This window comes from Asterias rubens, chromosome 2 (genome assembly GCF_902459465.1).
Source record: "Asterias rubens chromosome 2, eAstRub1.3, whole genome shotgun sequence".
Lineage (NCBI taxonomy): Eukaryota > Metazoa > Echinodermata > Asteroidea > Forcipulatida > Asteriidae > Asterias > Asterias rubens.
The window spans coordinates 21,823,574-21,841,970 of NC_047063.1; the positions used below are offsets into that span (position 1 = coordinate 21,823,574).

General features: G+C 40.3%; 1 protein-coding gene across 1 annotated transcript in view; it reads left to right on the top strand.

The window, feature by feature from the left end:
• The window catches only part of LOC117305513, a 33,753-nt gene extending 16,388 nt beyond the window's left edge, over nucleotides 1–17,365 (top strand). Inside the window, exons 4-8 of the mRNA XM_033790385.1 lie at nucleotides 5,902–6,003; nucleotides 7,365–7,483; nucleotides 9,306–9,645; nucleotides 13,384–13,457; nucleotides 15,472–17,365. Coding sequence (XP_033646276.1) covers nucleotides 5,902–6,003; nucleotides 7,365–7,483; nucleotides 9,306–9,645; nucleotides 13,384–13,457; nucleotides 15,472–16,661 — 1,825 coding nt within the window. The 3' untranslated portion in view covers nucleotides 16,662–17,365. The remainder of the gene's footprint in view (nucleotides 1–5,901; nucleotides 6,004–7,364; nucleotides 7,484–9,305; nucleotides 9,646–13,383; nucleotides 13,458–15,471) is intronic.
• The last annotated feature ends 1,032 nt before the right edge of the window (nucleotides 17,366–18,397 follow it).

Consider the following 18,397-nt stretch of genomic DNA (forward strand, 5'->3'; position numbering starts at 1 on the left):
TTTACACTGGCATAAAAATATAAATATACAAATCGATACATAAAGAAACAAAGAATCAAAAAAGCTTAAAAATACCAAGCCAGTGAGTGGCGAGGAGGAGTGACCAGCACCTCTACAAAGCCGTCCTGCCACAAAGGATGTCCCCTGAAACCCACCCCATAGTTAAAAACCACCCATCCCACTACATAAAAAAAAAGAAATAAAAAAAGGGGGCGCTTGAAGGCGGGATTTGCAGACGACAACAAGAACAAGGATGGTTCTGCGACGGTTGTTCACCTAAACGTTGTCGTTTTCAGTACAACGAAGATTCATCCCAAGTACTGTCGTAGAAATTGAGGGACGACCGTCCTCAAAGCCGACGCATGCGCAGATGACGCCAAATGTCATCTTTACCGTCGCAGAACCATCCGTCGTCGAAAACGAAAAGTCACTATTAATAGGCACAGACGAAACCAATATCCAATGCAAGCCCGCAATGTGTGGTATTTTGTGGTAGACTGTAAAATCAAGCTTTACAGCATGAATTTCCTTCCTACCATGCATGTTCAAAAAGAAGAAACACCATGTACCCAATGCTGAAACGTGTGGTGCTTTGTGGCAGTCTGTGGTATCAGTGTTGCGACTGTAGAAACAGAATGAAACAACATAGGTCTGCCCACTGCTAGTCTGGAAGATGTGGTGCTTTGTGGCAGTCTGTGGTAGCAGTGTCGCGACTGTAGAAACAGAATGAAACAACATGTAGGTCTGTTCACTGCTATAGCCTGGAAGATGTGGTACTTTGTGGCAGTGTGTGGTACCAGTGTCGCGGCTGTAGAAACAGATTGAAACAACATGTAGGTCTGTCCACTACTATAGCCTGGAAGATGTGGTACTTTGTGGTGGACTGTGGTACCATAGCTGTTCGTGTGCAAACAGAAGAAGATGGTACTTTGTGACAGTCTTTAGTATACCTGGATAGGAGGGCCGTCTTGCAAATTAATGTATGTTCAACTAAAATTGCCACAAGAACACTTTATAAGATCATAGGCAAATGTTAATTTTTTTTTTAACAGCGTACACTGGAATTAGTTTAGTTCATAAAATTCGCAACTTTACGATTGCATTATTGGCATAAGACAAATCAGATATACCATTTATAGGAAAACTGCTTAGCAACAAGCATGATAAGATCATTGTAATCATTTTATTAATCAAAGAAGCTAAACAAAGAAATTCACGGATGACGAATCATGATGGATGACTTACCCCTGGACACGATGTCACTGGCGTTTAATCCTGGCCTGCAAGCAACACACTGAGTAAATACTATCTAAGTAGTTAATGAAGCCTGCAACCATGGAGCCCTATACAAAATAATAATAATAAGAACAAAATATAAGATTTTTTGTGTTTATTTAAAAACATTCAAAAATTCGCGTTCACGACCTTATATTGCACTTATGAAACGCACAAATCCATCAAAGTGTTCATGGCACTAAATACAAACGAAAACGTAAACACAACCAAACTTGAAACGCAAGCCTAGTATAAGCTAAGAAAAAAAAATTCAGAAATCCAAAATAAAGCAAAGGCTGTAGGCCTAAAGCTTTGAAGAAAGACTATCTGATAATTGAATCGAGGCAGCTGAGGCAACTCAATGTATACATGGCTTTTGCTCCATATCAGAGTCTTGCAGGCGTGAAGCCAAGGTCGCTAGTCTCTTTATCAAGCGCTAACAAAGAGGGCTGAACGGGAAGAAATCAGTTACAGGGGAACAGGAACTATCTGGCATGGGATTACACAGAGTTGGGCGTGTCTTTTATTGGGAATATATAAACATAAGGTTCACCTTTTCTTGGCGTGCAAAGTATAATATTACGTGACCAAAGTTAATGCATGTGTTTCCCGTATTAAAATAGACGATACCATGTGCATTGATCCCAGCGTGTCCAGTGGTGTATAATCAAGCGGTCGTAATCAAGATTCGAGAGGGGCCAGTCTATTTCCATTCAAGCCCTGCAGAAATAATAATGGAGTTAGAATGGGACAAAACGGGCTCGACTTCAAATGCTGGGCATTTGTCCACCCCCTGAACTGTATGGTCCAGCTTCGGGATCTGCTTTGGTCTTGAAGCACTGCGCAAAACACTGCTGCCACATTGATGACGTATCCCAAGTGGGGCCGTGGCCCAAACTTGGTATTTGAAATGACCGCAATGACCGTCCTGGCATCTTGTTTTTCACACTAATTGCAACTGCATACAATCCTTTAAATTGATTACCTTTCTATCTTTCGTTTGTGGCATATCGTGACGGAACGGTTATTAAGAGCGTTGAGCTCTGGTGTTTCTAATCAGCAGAGTGTGGGTTTGAGTCCCAGTCGTGGTACCCTGCCCTTTCCTTCGAATGGTGGGGCACTAAGGCGTAGGTCCCTTGTGCTATATGATTGGTGGTGCAAGAACCAATAACACGTATCATGAAAGTTTTGGGGTTAAACCCTGCGTTTCTGGTTCACATCACATCAAGCACCGTTGTTTGTAGGTTTCCTTTAGCAAACAGTGATCAAGTTCACGTGCAGGGGGATCAGGGAGGGTGGACTGGGCCCGTGACCGTGATCTGAGTAATCAAGTTTTCCCAAAAAGGAAATTTGGTTGGATTTATGGACAAGGTAGTAGCCGTTACAAGGAGTTTTTATTTTGCAATAACGAGGATTTACGTCAGGCCTGATACTTCATGGAGGCAACAAAATGTGATTGCCTCCATGTCCCCTGGTCATTGCGTTGGTGCCCTTAAAATGTTCCAGTAGAAATTCACAGTTTCCTCATAAGGTGCCCTTTTAATACCAAGGAGAAAATGCCTTGGTGCTCTTGTCCTTTCAAAAAAGAAACATACAGGCTTGTTACGTAATGCTTTTGCAAACAGGGTCCAATAGTTATTCACTGCATACCAACATAGAGCTAGGACCGGTCCTAGCTCTATGAAACCAGCATACGCTTGTGGTGCTCTTGTACTCCTATGGGCCGTATAAGCGCAGAATCAAAAGCTGAGAGAATTGCGAAATAGAAGACCAGTGCAACTCGTGACTATCTCACCGCGTGGGACCATAAACGACTTGTTTACAAGTATAACCCATTAACCCCCTTGCACATGCACCCACCCCTCCGCTCAGCTGTCCATAAGAGGGTGTGACTCAAAATGATATGGAAGGAAGCTAGTCGCCTTTGCAGCCCCTGATAGCGCGGCCCTGGACCCTCGGCCGCTTCCGATTGTACGCCGCTTCGAGGCCTCCATCCCCCGTGTCATATTTTATCTACGTATGATGAAGTTTTAAAAGCAGGGCATGTGGAAATGAAGTAAAACATCTGAGTTATGGTTGGATCACCTACGGGTGTCCGGTCTTATTTTTATGCGGGGTTTGAACAGCTGGTCCCAATCTCATGAAGCTGTTAAGCATTTTGATTTTCCGAGCACGGCGAAGGCCTCAATTTCAATGAGGCTATAGTGTTGTGCTCACTTTCAGAATATAGTGCTGCTATTCCGTAAGAACATGTAAGGTTTACACGCTTTACCTTTCGGCTCTTACCGTAAACATTGAATAGCGTAATCCAGTGACCACTGAAGTTGGTCGCCAAATTGTGTTTAACCTGTGAAATACGCTTACAACTTAGCAACATTGTCTGCGACAGCAAACACAAAAATTTGCTTATTTTTGACAGTTCAGTTTGGTCCAAGTTTTGCTAATTTAGCGAAAAATATTTTCACAGCAGTAACCGTACACAGCTGTCCTGTTAGGTTTTGCTAAGCAAGCAACATTTTTAAGCACTATCCGTTCTGCCGGGGAAAAAATGCCAAAGACAAACATGTTGACCCAAGTAACCTGGCGTCATCACTGTGCTCACACAGTGTGCCCGTAAATGCTCTTCCGAGAAAACAACATATATTGTTTCAGTAGCAAAATGTCGTATAAGCAATAAAACGGCTCGCCTCTTACAACAAAATATGGCATTTAAACTTTTGTGTTGCTAGAATTACCCCCAATGCCTTTGCAGAATTTAAGCTGCAATTTAAAGACGTGAAACTTGCTGTTGGTCGAAGAAATACAATAAATATTGGTTGCAAATTGGTTGTAGAATGAGTTTAAAGGAATAGAAAGAGTTCCCATAAACCAATGATACCTTTAATTATTTTTCCCCGGGAAATTTGACAGTAAACCCCCGCATGGTCTCTCTTATAAGAATGACTCGTTTGGCAAAATAGCAACACCTGTTTAAGATCTCGCATACACCGGAAACTGTCAGCTACACGTGTATTACTCTGGTCTGAATGTCAAGATCTTTCGATTCATGAATCTTCATCAAAGATCCCTTCTTAGATTGACAAGATTTGGGGCTGTTAGAACTTCTCTATGGGATATTTCTGTACATGTCGGGCCTTGTCACACGAGGCAACTTTTGCAGGCAACTTGGGGGCAACCAACTGCAGTGCATATACTACATTTACCACTTTGGTAGCAAATGGGCCATGTTTCAAACATTGTCTTACGATTCACAAGAAAAATAAGTGAATATTCAAATGTGAATGCTTTTTCTTCTTTGAGATTGCCTGGAACTGGTTGCATGTAAATTGCCTTGTGTGACATGGCCCCACTGCCAATTCCTGTGTTGAGATGAGACTACGTTATTAATAACGCCGTTATGCAAATTTTCCATCTTGGAGGATTATTTCAAAAAAAGAGAGAAAGAAAGCCGGTCACACCTCTCCCATTGGAGTTTCATGTCACAAGGCGTTGCAATGCATATTCTCCTATTAAAGCTAAAAACAGAAATCGACAGTTTACAGTACACAACCCATCTCTGTGGTGTAACTATGGCATACTTGGGGTATGACGGGAAGTCCCGTGAGTATCGCGGCCGATCGATCGGCGTTAGAGACCGCCAGCCATTACGCCTCGTACCTGCACTCCTCCGACTGATTCATGTATTTGGGAAATGTCTTATAGGCCTATAAAAGAAACTGCTAAATAGCCTTCCCCTCCCTACCTGCCCCCCCCCCCCCACCCAAAACCGATCACCATACAAGACCTGTGCTAAATTTCAACAACCCTGAATAGGCACACTGAAACAGATTACCAGCCAAAATTACATTAAGTTTAAATTTCTGTGGCTGGTGCCCCACTCATGAAACTTGCCAAGCAGTATTTTTTGTTTAACAGCTTTATGAAATTGGTTCCTAATCAAGAGGCTGACAAATTTGCTATGCCGAGACGATAATTACCGTGTCGTGGCCGAGTGGCCAAGTCCACTGCTGGACGCAAGCTCTAATGTTTCTGATAAGCGGAGTGTGGGTTCGAGTCCCGGTCTTGACACAGGGGTCCTTCTAGCAGGACATAAATAAACGTAGCCACTATTGCTTCCTCATCTGGACGGGACGTGAAGCCCTATAGGTCCCCCTTTTTTTCTAAAGTTAATTAAATTTCGTAAAAGTCACCAGCCAGCATGAGGCTGGTCAAAACGGGCAAAATAAAACTAATAAATGAATCTTTAACTTCAATTTACAGGTAAAAAAAACGAAATTTATAAATGTTTAAGAATAGTGATGGCTGCCCGTAATTTGCCAACCACTGCTTGGCAAAGCTGCGACGTCGCGAAAGAAATGTTAAAGTTCTTATAATGGTTGGTATCGACTGATACCATGCTAAAGAAATGTAAAAGTTCTTATAATGGTTGGTATTGACTGATACCATGCTAAAGAAATGTTAAAGTTCTTATAATGGTTGGTATTGACTGATACCATGCTAAAGAAATGTAAAAGTTCTTATAATGGTTGGTATTGACTGATACCATGCTAAAGAAATGTAAAAGTTCTTATAATGGTTGGTATTGACTGATACCATTTGCTAATTATTTGGTTTTCTTACTTTCAGAAAAGTTGAATCTTTCACCGAGTCGAAACTCCAGAGCTCATTGGTGAACGTCAGAGGAGGCTTATGCACGTGGTTGCAACTGAATGGATGCCAACAATACAAGTATGAACAATGTTTTAGTCATACCTACATTATTCAACATGTAAATTAGACATTTGCATGATAATGTTACACACTGGTCCCAATTTCACAGAGCTGATTTATGCACAAAAGTAGCTAACCAACAAAGTTATTCTTACCAGATTAAGGACTTTATGAGTTGACGTCATCAAGCCGCCATCTTAGTCCTTGTAACATCAACAGCCGTTTTTTGATGTGTTTTTAATGTTAACTGTTAGTATTATAGTTACAAGTGTGCGTTTTATAGATCCGGGTCCTTTACATTGGTAACGAGTAATGGGGAGAGGTTGATAGTATAAAACATTGTGAGAAACGGCTCCCTCTGAAGTGACGTAGTTTTCGAGAAAGAAGTAATTTTCCACGAATTTGATTTCGAGACCTCAGATTTAGAATTTGAGGTCTCGAAATCAAGCATCTGAAAGCACACAACTTAGTGTGACAAGGGTGCGACATGGGCGTTTTTTTCTTTCATTAATATCTCGCGACGACCGATTGAGCTCAAATTTTCACAGTTTTGTTATTTTATGCATATGTTGAGATATACCAAACTGTGAAGACTAATTTGACAATTATACCAATAGTGTCTAGTGTCTTAGCTAAATGTAACGATGACACAAGCCTAATTTTCCACACGCAAAGAGTGAGACTTTACTCGGAGCACGGACTACAAATCTGGCATGTTAAAATTGACACCATGGGTCTTTTCACCATCAAAATAGATACCGAACAGAGTATCGAAATTAACACCAGAGGTGAATAACATAACACCAATAATACTGTTTTTGAAACTAGTGTTATTTTTTAACACCCTTATGGTGTACATTTTGATTCTTTGGTTTGTGTATATAATATGTGGCAACACCCATGGTGTCAATTTAACACCCCATTTTTGCAGTATACCTGTCCACTCTCAATACTTTCACTCTTAAAGAGTAATAGATCACAGACAGATACCAAGCCAGACTTTCAAAAGTGCGAACCAACTCTTTTAATACAAGCTCCTTAGAAAAAAATGGGTCGGGTCAACAACACCGTCAAGAATTGTGTCTTAATAAGTTATAAGAGATTTGCTTTCTGGGTCAAGGGCGAGGAAACTGGGATTATGGGCTGGGTTATTTTGTACCAAGGTATCGCTCAAATTAAACGTCAGTGATTTTCCAAAAGTTAAAGCGAAATTGAGGCGGTTTCAGACAGCCACAGAAAGTCTCTTAAATCCAGGATTACCTTTCGTGTAAGCTGTTTAAGTCCTGACAAAGACGTCAGATTGGAGGGGTTGATTTTGGAGGAAATTGTTGATTTTTAATAACCTTGTTGTTGTTGTTGTTGTTGTTGTTTTTGTTTAGGGTGGTATTCTCACCGATTTACAGGAAATCGTTTCGCACTGTGTACGTCCATGGCTTCATGTGCTGCGCTGGTTACCGGCGGCAAGGGAACGTGTGCGTTCCAGAAGGATCAATAACAGGTGCGCATCATTGAATAGGTTCGAGGCATGGTCAAAAGAGGGCGCCCCATAATAACAACATTTTATGTTCTCTACCTTTTGTGGTCAAACAAGCCCCTTCCCCTAAACCAACCCCTATTTTTAACCTCCTCACTTTCACCTATCATCGTTTACCACATGACTGTTTTTGTTACACCAGAACACCTGTACTGGTTTTTTGTGCTGTCAATAAAAGCAATTTAGAAAGACTTTACAGGGTCAAAACGTCAGGCCACTAACTATTTGATCATGAAATATTCACATGATTATTTGTATTTTATAACATCTACATTTAAACAAGAACTGACTCCTTGGTAGTACAGTTAATAGACCGATCCAGTAGGCTCCGCCCACAACGCACGTGTGAGCAAGAACACGTGGGGCTCTCCAATGCCTTTCTGCACAACTCTGCCACGCGCGCCAAGATACGCGCACGCATGGGACCTTTGTTGCGTTGTGATTGGTCAATACGCAATGGGCGGAGCTTAATGGATCGGTCTATTACAATCATATCAGCTAAAGTAGTAGTTTCTATACCTTACGCCCGGGTAGTAGTTAAAAAGCAGGACAGTTTTTTTCAGAACTGAGAAGTCTCCCGAACATCCGATTTATCCGAATAGGTAAAACAGTTCTCCATGAACAAACTCTACCTGGCAAGTAGATACACACATGGTGTTACCGCAAACCAAATATAAATTGATACCTCACCATGCAATGCCTCAAACTATAATTATATACATTTACATAGGACTAAAACAATCGAACGGTTCTTAGAACCAATTTTCCTTTAAAGGGTCTGAGTGAATACCTTTTGTAGGACACAAAACACAATGTCCGCAGACGTACATTTAAAACTTACACGGTTTGAAGATAATGATGGTAGAAAGCTACCCTTTAAATATTACTTACTGGGGTGTTGTAGTTTTTGAGAATTTAGTAAAAACAAGTCACGAAAATAGTTTTCTGTGAGACGAAAATTATTTTAGTATGTAAAACGTATTGCCTGACATTGTTTTACTACTCTCTCAAAAACTACAGCACCTCAGCAAGTAATATTTTGAGGGAAGCTCTCTAGTAACATCATTATCTTCAAACCACGTAAGGTAATGTAAATCTGTGGACATTAGTGTTTTGTGTTACAAAAAATACCCCCATCCTTTAACGTACGGTTTCTATTCACCCACCTGGACATAATTTACACGGAAACACATTAGCACTGCATTTAGAAGAATCAGGAACAGTGTGTCCCAATAGGGGAAAACTGTACTAGCGACCTTTTTGGTAGCGTGACCCCCTTTTTCCAGGCCTCAAGTTAGACCACAATTTCATGCCCAAAATGAATCACATAAACGTAATACCTTGGCAGAATTCTTATTTACATACAAAAATGCCTTGTGGTGTTTTCCATCAGAGAGTGTGTGGTGAAGACTTTCACATGACCAGATCCAAGCCTTTCCATAGTTTAATCCTGTATCACATGATTGGTTTTTGAAAGTTCAGACTCGTCCTAAGGTTTTCAGCAGACAAACCAAAAAATCTTATCTTAGTTCAGGACGGGCTTATTTTAGATACCTTCTGGAAAGCAAGGAGGAAAGTTCTCCAATGGACATTCTAAAGACTGGGTGCTCCACAAGGAGTTGTGTTTATAAAGATTATGGGAAACTGTTAAGTGCAGGGACAATAATACTCCAAATGCTTTCCAGAACACAATTCGATAAAGTTTGGATTGGGGTTTTAGGACCGTTCATTAATATGAGATTATGTTTGTATTTTCATAGGTCTTTGTTTTCTCTTGACAAAACAGATTCCCCTAGTCCGACTCAAGATGTTCCAGAGGGCGCACTCCCAACAAACACGCCCGGATCCTCGCCCGGACTCACCGGAGTCTTTCTCACTGTCGGTCCGGATCGCACCTCACCCTCCAACGTCCCGCCCCGGATTACCAAGTACCCTGACTCCGGCCACACCCCTCAGCCGGATCAGAATCCGCCCCACGGACTAATTGACATGAAACTTCTCATCATCTTACTGGTGCTGATCCTTTTGATAGTCTTGTTTGCAGTCGCTAGTTACGCTGCTCACTTCGCCAAACACATACAGGGTGGCAGGCCGGTGTGTTGCATGGGAGGTCCACGTGTGCCAAAGTGAGTATAGCAATATACACAGGTGATCTGTTAATAATGAATGGAATACAACACAAAATACGTAGCTCAATATTGCTATGACATATTATTATCCAAACATAATAACACTCTTGTTACAACAATGTTACCGAGAGAATGTTTTGGTGACCTACTTTTACTGAGATGTGACAAGCATAATAAATATTCTACCATTTACCTAAAACAACATCAAACATGAAACAAACTATCTAAAACGCATTTTTTTTTCTTCAAACAAAAATGCACTCCCTTGATAGGCCTGTTGATGATGAATATAGCTACACATGTTTTCATACATTTTTCTTCATGGTTATATTAATAGGGACTGGAATTTTGTCTTTGAGAGGGCAGGATCGTTTTCATTTGACAAAGGGCACTTCCATTGGGAAATCTTATAATCTATGAAAACATGTGAAGAGGGCACCGATGCCAAGACCAGGGCAACCGAAACTCAGGCGTTCGTGGTACTCCGTGGTCTTTTTATATTAACGCCAATCTCAGTAATATTTTAAATGAATTTTCGATTTTGTTTTTAAAACTATTTTTGAGCTATAGAAACCTAACTAAGTTTCTTTATGGCCTCAATACATTGTTTCTACCGTTGATTCTTGTTAGTAGTTCAATGTGACTATGTGGAGATGTCCAAGCGAAGCGTCTACGGCTATGGCCAGTGGCTACTTATGCACTACGGCTGACGACTAGGCTTGTGCCTTGGTCTGATCGTAGCCACAGCCAAAACCTACAAGTGGGTCGGGTCATGAGACCACTGGCATATGACATCACCGTCTTGGCATTTCCACACTAGTATACATGTAAAGGGCATACATACATAACAATTTTCAGGATTAATATACATTATGACATGAATTTGATAGATACATTATATTCATATTTATGTATTCATCCTACCTAAGCTCTTTTGCAAATTGGCCCCAGGACCCCACAAGAGAATTTGATACAAAATGGAATAATAGAACAACAATAGCGGGACCCACAAACAGGATCCGTGTGCATGATGTTTCCCTTGTTGGACATCAATGATGGCGGACAACAATTCAATGATGACAATTATTCGGTTTTTATTTAGCGCTTTACACACCCGGAGGGCGTCTCAAAGCGCTTCCTAAAGTACTACCCCTGCTCACCGGTGGGCCATTTAATTCATTCCTTAAACCGACTCAGCTCCCTGGGAAGTATTGCAGCTTGCACAACAAAAATTATGCGCAACTCGGCTAAATCAAACTCATGAACCATCTCTACCCTCACAGTGGGTCTATAATCACACTCACCTCCCCCACTCTTTATAATGGGCGCCCCTTTAAAACATTTCTTGATGGGTAAAAAATGACAAGTTGTACATGAAGCAAGTGGGACATTACTCAGACTTCCGCAACACACAGGGTGTGCTGGGAATACAGGAATTGAAACTTACAAAAAGTTGGCGCAAGCTCAACAAATTGTGTTATGGTCGCTTGCGTCTATTCACTCTTCGATGACTGACGCATGTTCCCTATCATAATTTTTTCAGCAATCAAGCAAGCAAATCCTAATTATAAAAACGAAAGAGAACAAAACCTTAATGTTTTACCCCTGTGGATATTTTATAATTAATAGCAGAAGCTCTCCCACTTGACACACTACTATGTCTTGACCTGTGCCAAATTTTAAAGAGCTGCCCGAGCAGACTAATTCGGTTACACATCTTGAGCTTATCAAAGCTTTCAGGATACCTGTAAAAAAATGGAAACCTGTGGGGGGGGGGGGGGGGGGTTGCAGCACATTTCTAAGCTTTTTAAAATCTGAACTTTCACCTCAGCGTCATATCATCTTGTAAACAAAATCATGAAATGCTAACAAGAGCGCCGACATCAGGGAAAAAGCGAACGGAAACCACGGCTTAAATTGACTATTAAAGTGCCCCGAGAAAACTTGTGTGTACCCTTGTGCCCCCCTAAATATCTGCCCTAATTTTACCGCTCCCCAAATATCTACAAGGGTTTCCGATGGCATACTCTCGTTTGTTATTTCAACTTCTTTAGCCTTCGAGAAAGACTGTTCCACAGGGTAAAAACTTCAGGCCATTATATTTTTTCAAGTTATTTCATAGGCTCACGACACATGTCAACACAATCTGAGTGATGTGGAGTTTTTGTAATAACAGTCGTGTGCATGAATCACATTATTTTGACATTAATTCATGACGGTCGAATTACGACGCTATGAATCTATAACAATGATGAGTAAATGGATATTATTAGATACTCATTCGTTTCCACCCCCACCCCCACCCGGCCCCACCCAAGCTCTTCAGAGAATTGTATCGGTGTTTTGCTGTGGAGAACAATCATTTAATTAAATACAACAATTTTCGTACAACAACAATTCAGCAACAAAGTAAAAAACATCAAACTAACAACAGCAACTACATCACCAACAAAGAGTCACAACTCGTTAAAAAGATCAAATCAACTATTACAAGTCAAAGACAACAACAACACCTTCAACAACACCAACAACAACAACAACAACAACAACAACTCAAACAACAACAACAACAACAACAACAGCGACAACTCAAACAACATCAACATCATCATGTTTTGTCGATACAGTCCATTTATGTTATTGTTTTCAATATAATTGTTGTTAATTTTGTCGAAGAAGTGTAACTCTATAATTGCTGGTTGCTGCTGTCTTTGTTTCGCTTGATGTTGTCGGTGGTGTTATTGTTGTTGGTGCTGATCAACAACAATAATCAACGACACAACACAAGTAACACCAACAATCACAACATCATCATCGACAGCAATAACGACATTGTCGACATCGACTACAGAGTCAACAACAACAATTTCAGCAACACTTAATTTTGTAAAACATAAGGCCTTTTTATTTACATATTGTTCTTTAATTTGTTTTGTCTGCACTGTATTTCTTTATGTTACTCACTCACTTAACTAATGTACTTATGTTGTTTTGGTGGAGAAAATACCAATAATAGCACAGCTACAACTACATTAACAACAGCACAGGGAGTTTGAGTGTTGTAAACGTCTATTTGCTATCTTAATCCCGCGGGATATCTAAATTGATAGCAGCGATAACCCGTTATACATCTACAAAAATAGTTGGCTCTGTGACTTTTTAAAACATTTGGTCTTCATTTCTTGTGCTGATGTTATCATTGACTGGCCTGTATACCTACATGGCTATAGAGCCAGCCAAAACACGTAGTGATTTGCTCTAAATACAGTCAAGTTTAAAAGGTTAGCACCTTTTTTAGCCTTGTGGCAAGTCTAGCAATATCGGTTGAGTTATCCAATAATATACAGCGAGTAATACATTGACTATTCAGAATAGTAAATTTTAAAAATTTCCTTTTTTCTTTTTGTTTTTACTGAAATAATTGAGAATCGAAATTCAGTTTGTATAGATTATGTAATAAAGCCGTTCAATATTTGTGGGTAGGTACAAAACAATTTTGGAAAAAAATATAAATATTTTAAAATTGAATATTTTGAATGGCCCCCAAGTCAAACACATTTCTAACTGGATGTCTTTATTTTTAAAGAAAATTATCTTGTTGACAAACTTAACACTGGTAGCATAGGTGTTTAAGATCCATTTTTATTGATAGTTTAACTTTGGTTTACTGATCGGTTATTAACATGTATTGATTATTGATGTTAGTTTGTGTGTGTTTTGTCGATTCTTATAAAGGTTAAATAATGGAGAAAATCTCATCGAAGAAGAAGCAAGCCAGATAAATTGCGCTATCAGTACAATAAGCAAAGGTGAGCATTGTCGATTATCGATTACCCAGCCCAAATATCGACTGATTCACCAAATATGTATGTGTAAGGGTGGCCTCTTTCAAATCAACTTCTATAATTTATTTATTAACTTCAGATTTAAACAGAAGTTTAAAAATGTAACATTGTAAAATCCAGACAAGAAAACGGGTTAATTTGGAGAAAATCTCCTTCCGTGCGGCTCCGCCATCCAGGACAGACAAAAACAAAATTGGAAATACAGACAAACGGAGTTTTGGTAAAAAGGACAATAAAAGAGAGGGAGAAGGGGTTAAAAGCTGATACAAATGTTTTGGTTAGTCGGCCTGCCACAATTAAAAAGGCATGTTACTCGATGGACCAGCCATTGTCAAATTTTGAGTAAAAAAAAACAGCATATTCTGAGGCCAGAATTGCAGCGCGACTTAGAGATTTGGCAAGTTGTTTGGACTTTCTCTTCATTGCCTTCTTACCAGCTGATAAAAGAGTGAGCAGTGATTAAACAATATTTCAGATTGTCTTGAGTGATAAGGCCCCTACTATAATGATCGTTAAATCGCCATTTTGGATGTGGGCGCCGCCATGTTTTCACGTCAAGTGGTGCCCACACCCTGCTGAATTGATGCGTCCAGGAGTGCGTTTTGGCGACCCAAACCAAAAACTGTTTCGGTTGTTGGTCGTTGGTTCTGCTGTTCAGACTGAACGACAACCGAGTTGTGAGCTCGGTTACCGTTTTGGTTGTGACGTCAGAAACAGTTTTTGGTTGGGGTCGCCAAAACGCACTCCTGGGGTCCATTTTGGGGGTACCCGTGGGTTGGGATGTGCGTTGTTTCATACCCATTTCTAATAAGCCCATGCTATTTGACCGTATGGGGGACACAACGTCCTGGATATTTCGCTTCAAAATTGTCCATTTCAAATTCAACTCATCGAAGCCGTATTTGACTAGACGGCTACGACTACGGCTACACCTGTTGCTAAGGTTATTGCTAAGGACGTTCTATACTTCAACGCATGGTGACGCAGTGAGCCATAGCCGCCTGATAGGACACGGTCCAAAATTTACGCTTCTGCCGTCGTTTAAAGTGCACTTTAAAAAAAAAAAAAAAAACTGTGTTAAAAACCGTATTTAATTGATTCTTGGATTATGAGACAATATCAACAAGGTGTTAGTTGTGAGATTGTTTGTAAAATTAATCTTTAATCTAATCATGATGACTATAAATGAATATTAAATAATCCTTGTAGTTTACAGTGTCACTGTACCCTGTATATTTATTTTTCTTGTATTTTTTTTTAAACCGTTCATTGTGCAATACTTTAGCTCGCTTCACAATTTTAGAGTACAGTAATTTGTGTATATATGTGAATTGGTGAGCCCGCATCTTGCCATTTCAACGGTTATTGGCTTCTATTTATTCTAGTTTATTCTAGCTTTATAGGCCTACCAAACGTAGTCTTTTATCTCTTTACATTTGCCTCTCTTTTAAATTTACTTGACTTTCTGCTCTGTATATTACAACTTTATTATTTTAATTCGTACTGTATACACACATGGCCTTTAAAGCCATTATACACTTTCGGTAAACAGTATTGTCCAAGTCCCACACTTCGTGTGTCACAACTAATATATAAAATAACAAACCTGTGAAAATTCTGGCTCAATCGGTCATCGGAGTCGGGAGAAAATAACGGGAAAACCCACTCTTGTTTCCGCGTGTTTCGCCGTGTCATGACATGTGTTTAAAATAAATCCGTAATTCTCCCTAACGAGAATTTATACTGTTTTAATGTTTTCTCTAAAAGTAAAGCATTTCATGGAATAATATTTCAAGAGAAATCTTTTACCATTACCTTCTGTAAACCCTGTAAGTTATTTGTAAATCTGTGAACTTTTATTTATTTTTTCTGTTCCGAAAGTGTATAATGGCCTTAAGGGTATCAGTTGGAAACCGACAAGGCTACCTTATCTAAATAAAAATTAATAATGGTTGAATTGTCCCCCTCTTTGCCACAGATTGCAACGACGACAGTTTTCGTTCCGGTCTTTCCGAGCGTACCCAACGTTCCGGTTCCGACCAATCCGGTCAGTCCGGCATGTCCGATTGCAGCGGGGTGACCTTCATCGATGACGACGACTCTGGAATCGTCAAGCACGTGGTGTACGAAAAATGCTGGAAGGACACGACAAGTCTAATCTCCAGCACCTCCTCCTCGCTGTCATCTCAGAAATACTCAACAGAATCCGGCCGAGTGTCGACTTTGACGCAAAAGAAATGCGCTCCGCTACACAACCTCCCTCATACTCCAAAGACGAGTCGACCTTCCCCTCCCATTCCTTGTCGACTTGACGTCACACACGATCAAACTCCACGATCTACCAACTCGACCCTCCAACCATCTCAGCCTAAATACTCGTCCCCAGTCCGCCAGCAGCGTTCCCCGAGCCCCTACTCATACACATCCCTGGAGAAATCGAAACATTGGATGAAGTCATCCCCGATCGAAATAATCTCGCCCCACAAAGACACCGAGTCCTTGATCCTGGAGGAACCCGATGATGACGTCACCATCGGAGACGCAGCAGTCCGAAAACACAGCCCGACCTACGTCAACGTCAAGTTGGATAACAAGAGGAAAAATGCACGCCCAGTCTACGTGACCCTTGAACCCGACGCGGTCAGCGTTGCCTTGGGGACCGAGTGCTACGAAGACGACGATGACCCCTGGATGATGTCACATTCACCGGCATCCTCATCAATAGGCTCGAGTGTCGGCTACTGCTCCCTGTCTAACCAGATTCTCCCGCACCGGGTTAGCGGGAACGGCTACGACAAGCTAGAGCGGCACAGGCAGAACTTTCCCGTAGTTGCGGAGAACTGCCCACCGGAGTACGCGGTGCCCTCCGTAGGTACCTCCACAAGCGGTCTCACCGTTGAAGATGAAGATAACTACGACAGACTTTCCCGTGATGGGTCACCGGACCTAAGCCGAAGTAGCGACACTTTGCCAGATGTTACATTTGCATACTTGAATCTAGCCCCTGAGGGCGTCGCAGAGATAAAGCTAGCTAAGGAGGTTGAGGAGGTCGAGGAAGAAAGGTACGTCTGGACACCGAGACACAACCAGAAGGAGCTGGTGTTCATTGAGGCTCCAGTGGCACTCAAGGCCAAGAAGCAAACCTCCAAGTGTATATCCCTTGGATGAAACGCCCTCTATGGGTTGATTACTTTTGACCAATGAGCGAGGAGGAAAGGGTTGCTGACGTCATGAGTTCGTGTTGGCTGATTAGCTCAAACAAAAACAAGCTATGGTGATGAACAAAATGGCGCCTTTTGACAAAACAATAATTTCAGTGATTGGTTCTCTGACGGCTGCGACTGCTGCGCAAAGCTTGAAATGAAGAATCGGAACACATTTTGAACAGTTTACGAAGTTTCAATGGTCTAACAGCAATGAACCTGAACCAAACAAAGTAAAGTTATAAATGCATTAAGAGTTATTACATTAATATTCAAAATAAAAGAGATGGTATGTGATGTCATAGCAAGGAGTGGGTTACAGTTTCTCTGTTGAATTGTATGTACATTGATGTTTGTTTACAAATTGTGTAATCTTGTGAACTAATTGCCTTGTTCGAATGTTCTCGTATGTGTTATGGTAATATAGTTTATGTGCACATTATTTACAGCATTTATTTTCGTCTTTGCAAGCTGTTCAAAAAATTGAGTAACTCTTTGCAGATCTTGTATTCGACAAACTCAAGCAATGTTTGTTCATCATTTGACACAGCGATTGTTAATATTGATATAAATAGGCCTAACATTTATACAACTGCTTACAACTGCTTACAATAAACTTACACCGTTTGAAAATAAAGGTAGTAGAAAGCTGCTGAGGTGCTGTAGTTTTTGAGAAATGAGTAAAAAAAATGTCATGAAAATACGTTTTCACATGTAAAACTATTTTCGTTTCATGATCACTGAGACGAAAATTATTTTCATGACATTGTTTTACTCATTTCTCAAAAACTACAGCACCTCAGCAAGTTATATTTTCAGGGAAGCTTTCTACTACCATTATCTTCAAACTGTGTAAGTTAAGTGTAAATCTGTAGACATTGTGTTTTTTGTCCTAAAAAAAGTACATAGACCCTTTAAAGGCACTGGACACATTTGGTAATTGTCAAAGACCAGTATTCTCACTTGGTGTATCTCAACATGTGCATAAATCAACAAACCTGTGAAAATTTGTGCTAGTTGCGAGATAATAATGATAGAAAAAAACACCCTTGTCACACGAAGTTGTGTGCTTTCAGCTGCTTGATTCCGAGACCCCAAATTATAATTCTAAGGTCTGGAAATCAAATTCGTGGAAAATTACTTCTTTCTCGATACTACGTTACTTCAGAGGGAGCAGTTTCTCACAATGTTTTATACTATCAACAGCTCTCCATTACTCGTAACCAAGTAAGGTTTGTGCTAATAATTATTTTGAGTAATTACCAATAGTATCACCTGCCCTTTAAAGAATCAGTGATTATTATAAAGTTTCTGGGGGAAATTCTAAGCTCACGGCTCTTTAATAGGCTTCAATATTGAAAGAAGCGGCTTGATTGCAATGTGGCACTTGGCCAAAAACAATGTGTTAATACTACTAAAATCTAGATTGATGATGTGGGTTTAAAAGGGATTATCTAATCCTAATCCAGCGGATTTCCACATCACTCTTTTAAGAGTTAATCCGGAGTCATCTTGTCGACAGCTTATCAAGAGTGCTTTCTAGAATTTGATTACATTTGGTTTATACTTTTAGTACGTTGCTCAAAATATGTACTTTTGCGATGTCATTGGGATGTCCGTTGTTTCATGGACATAATGTTTTCAAAAGATTTGAAAAAAGATTTGACATAATTATATTATTGACGTAAACAATTAGCATTG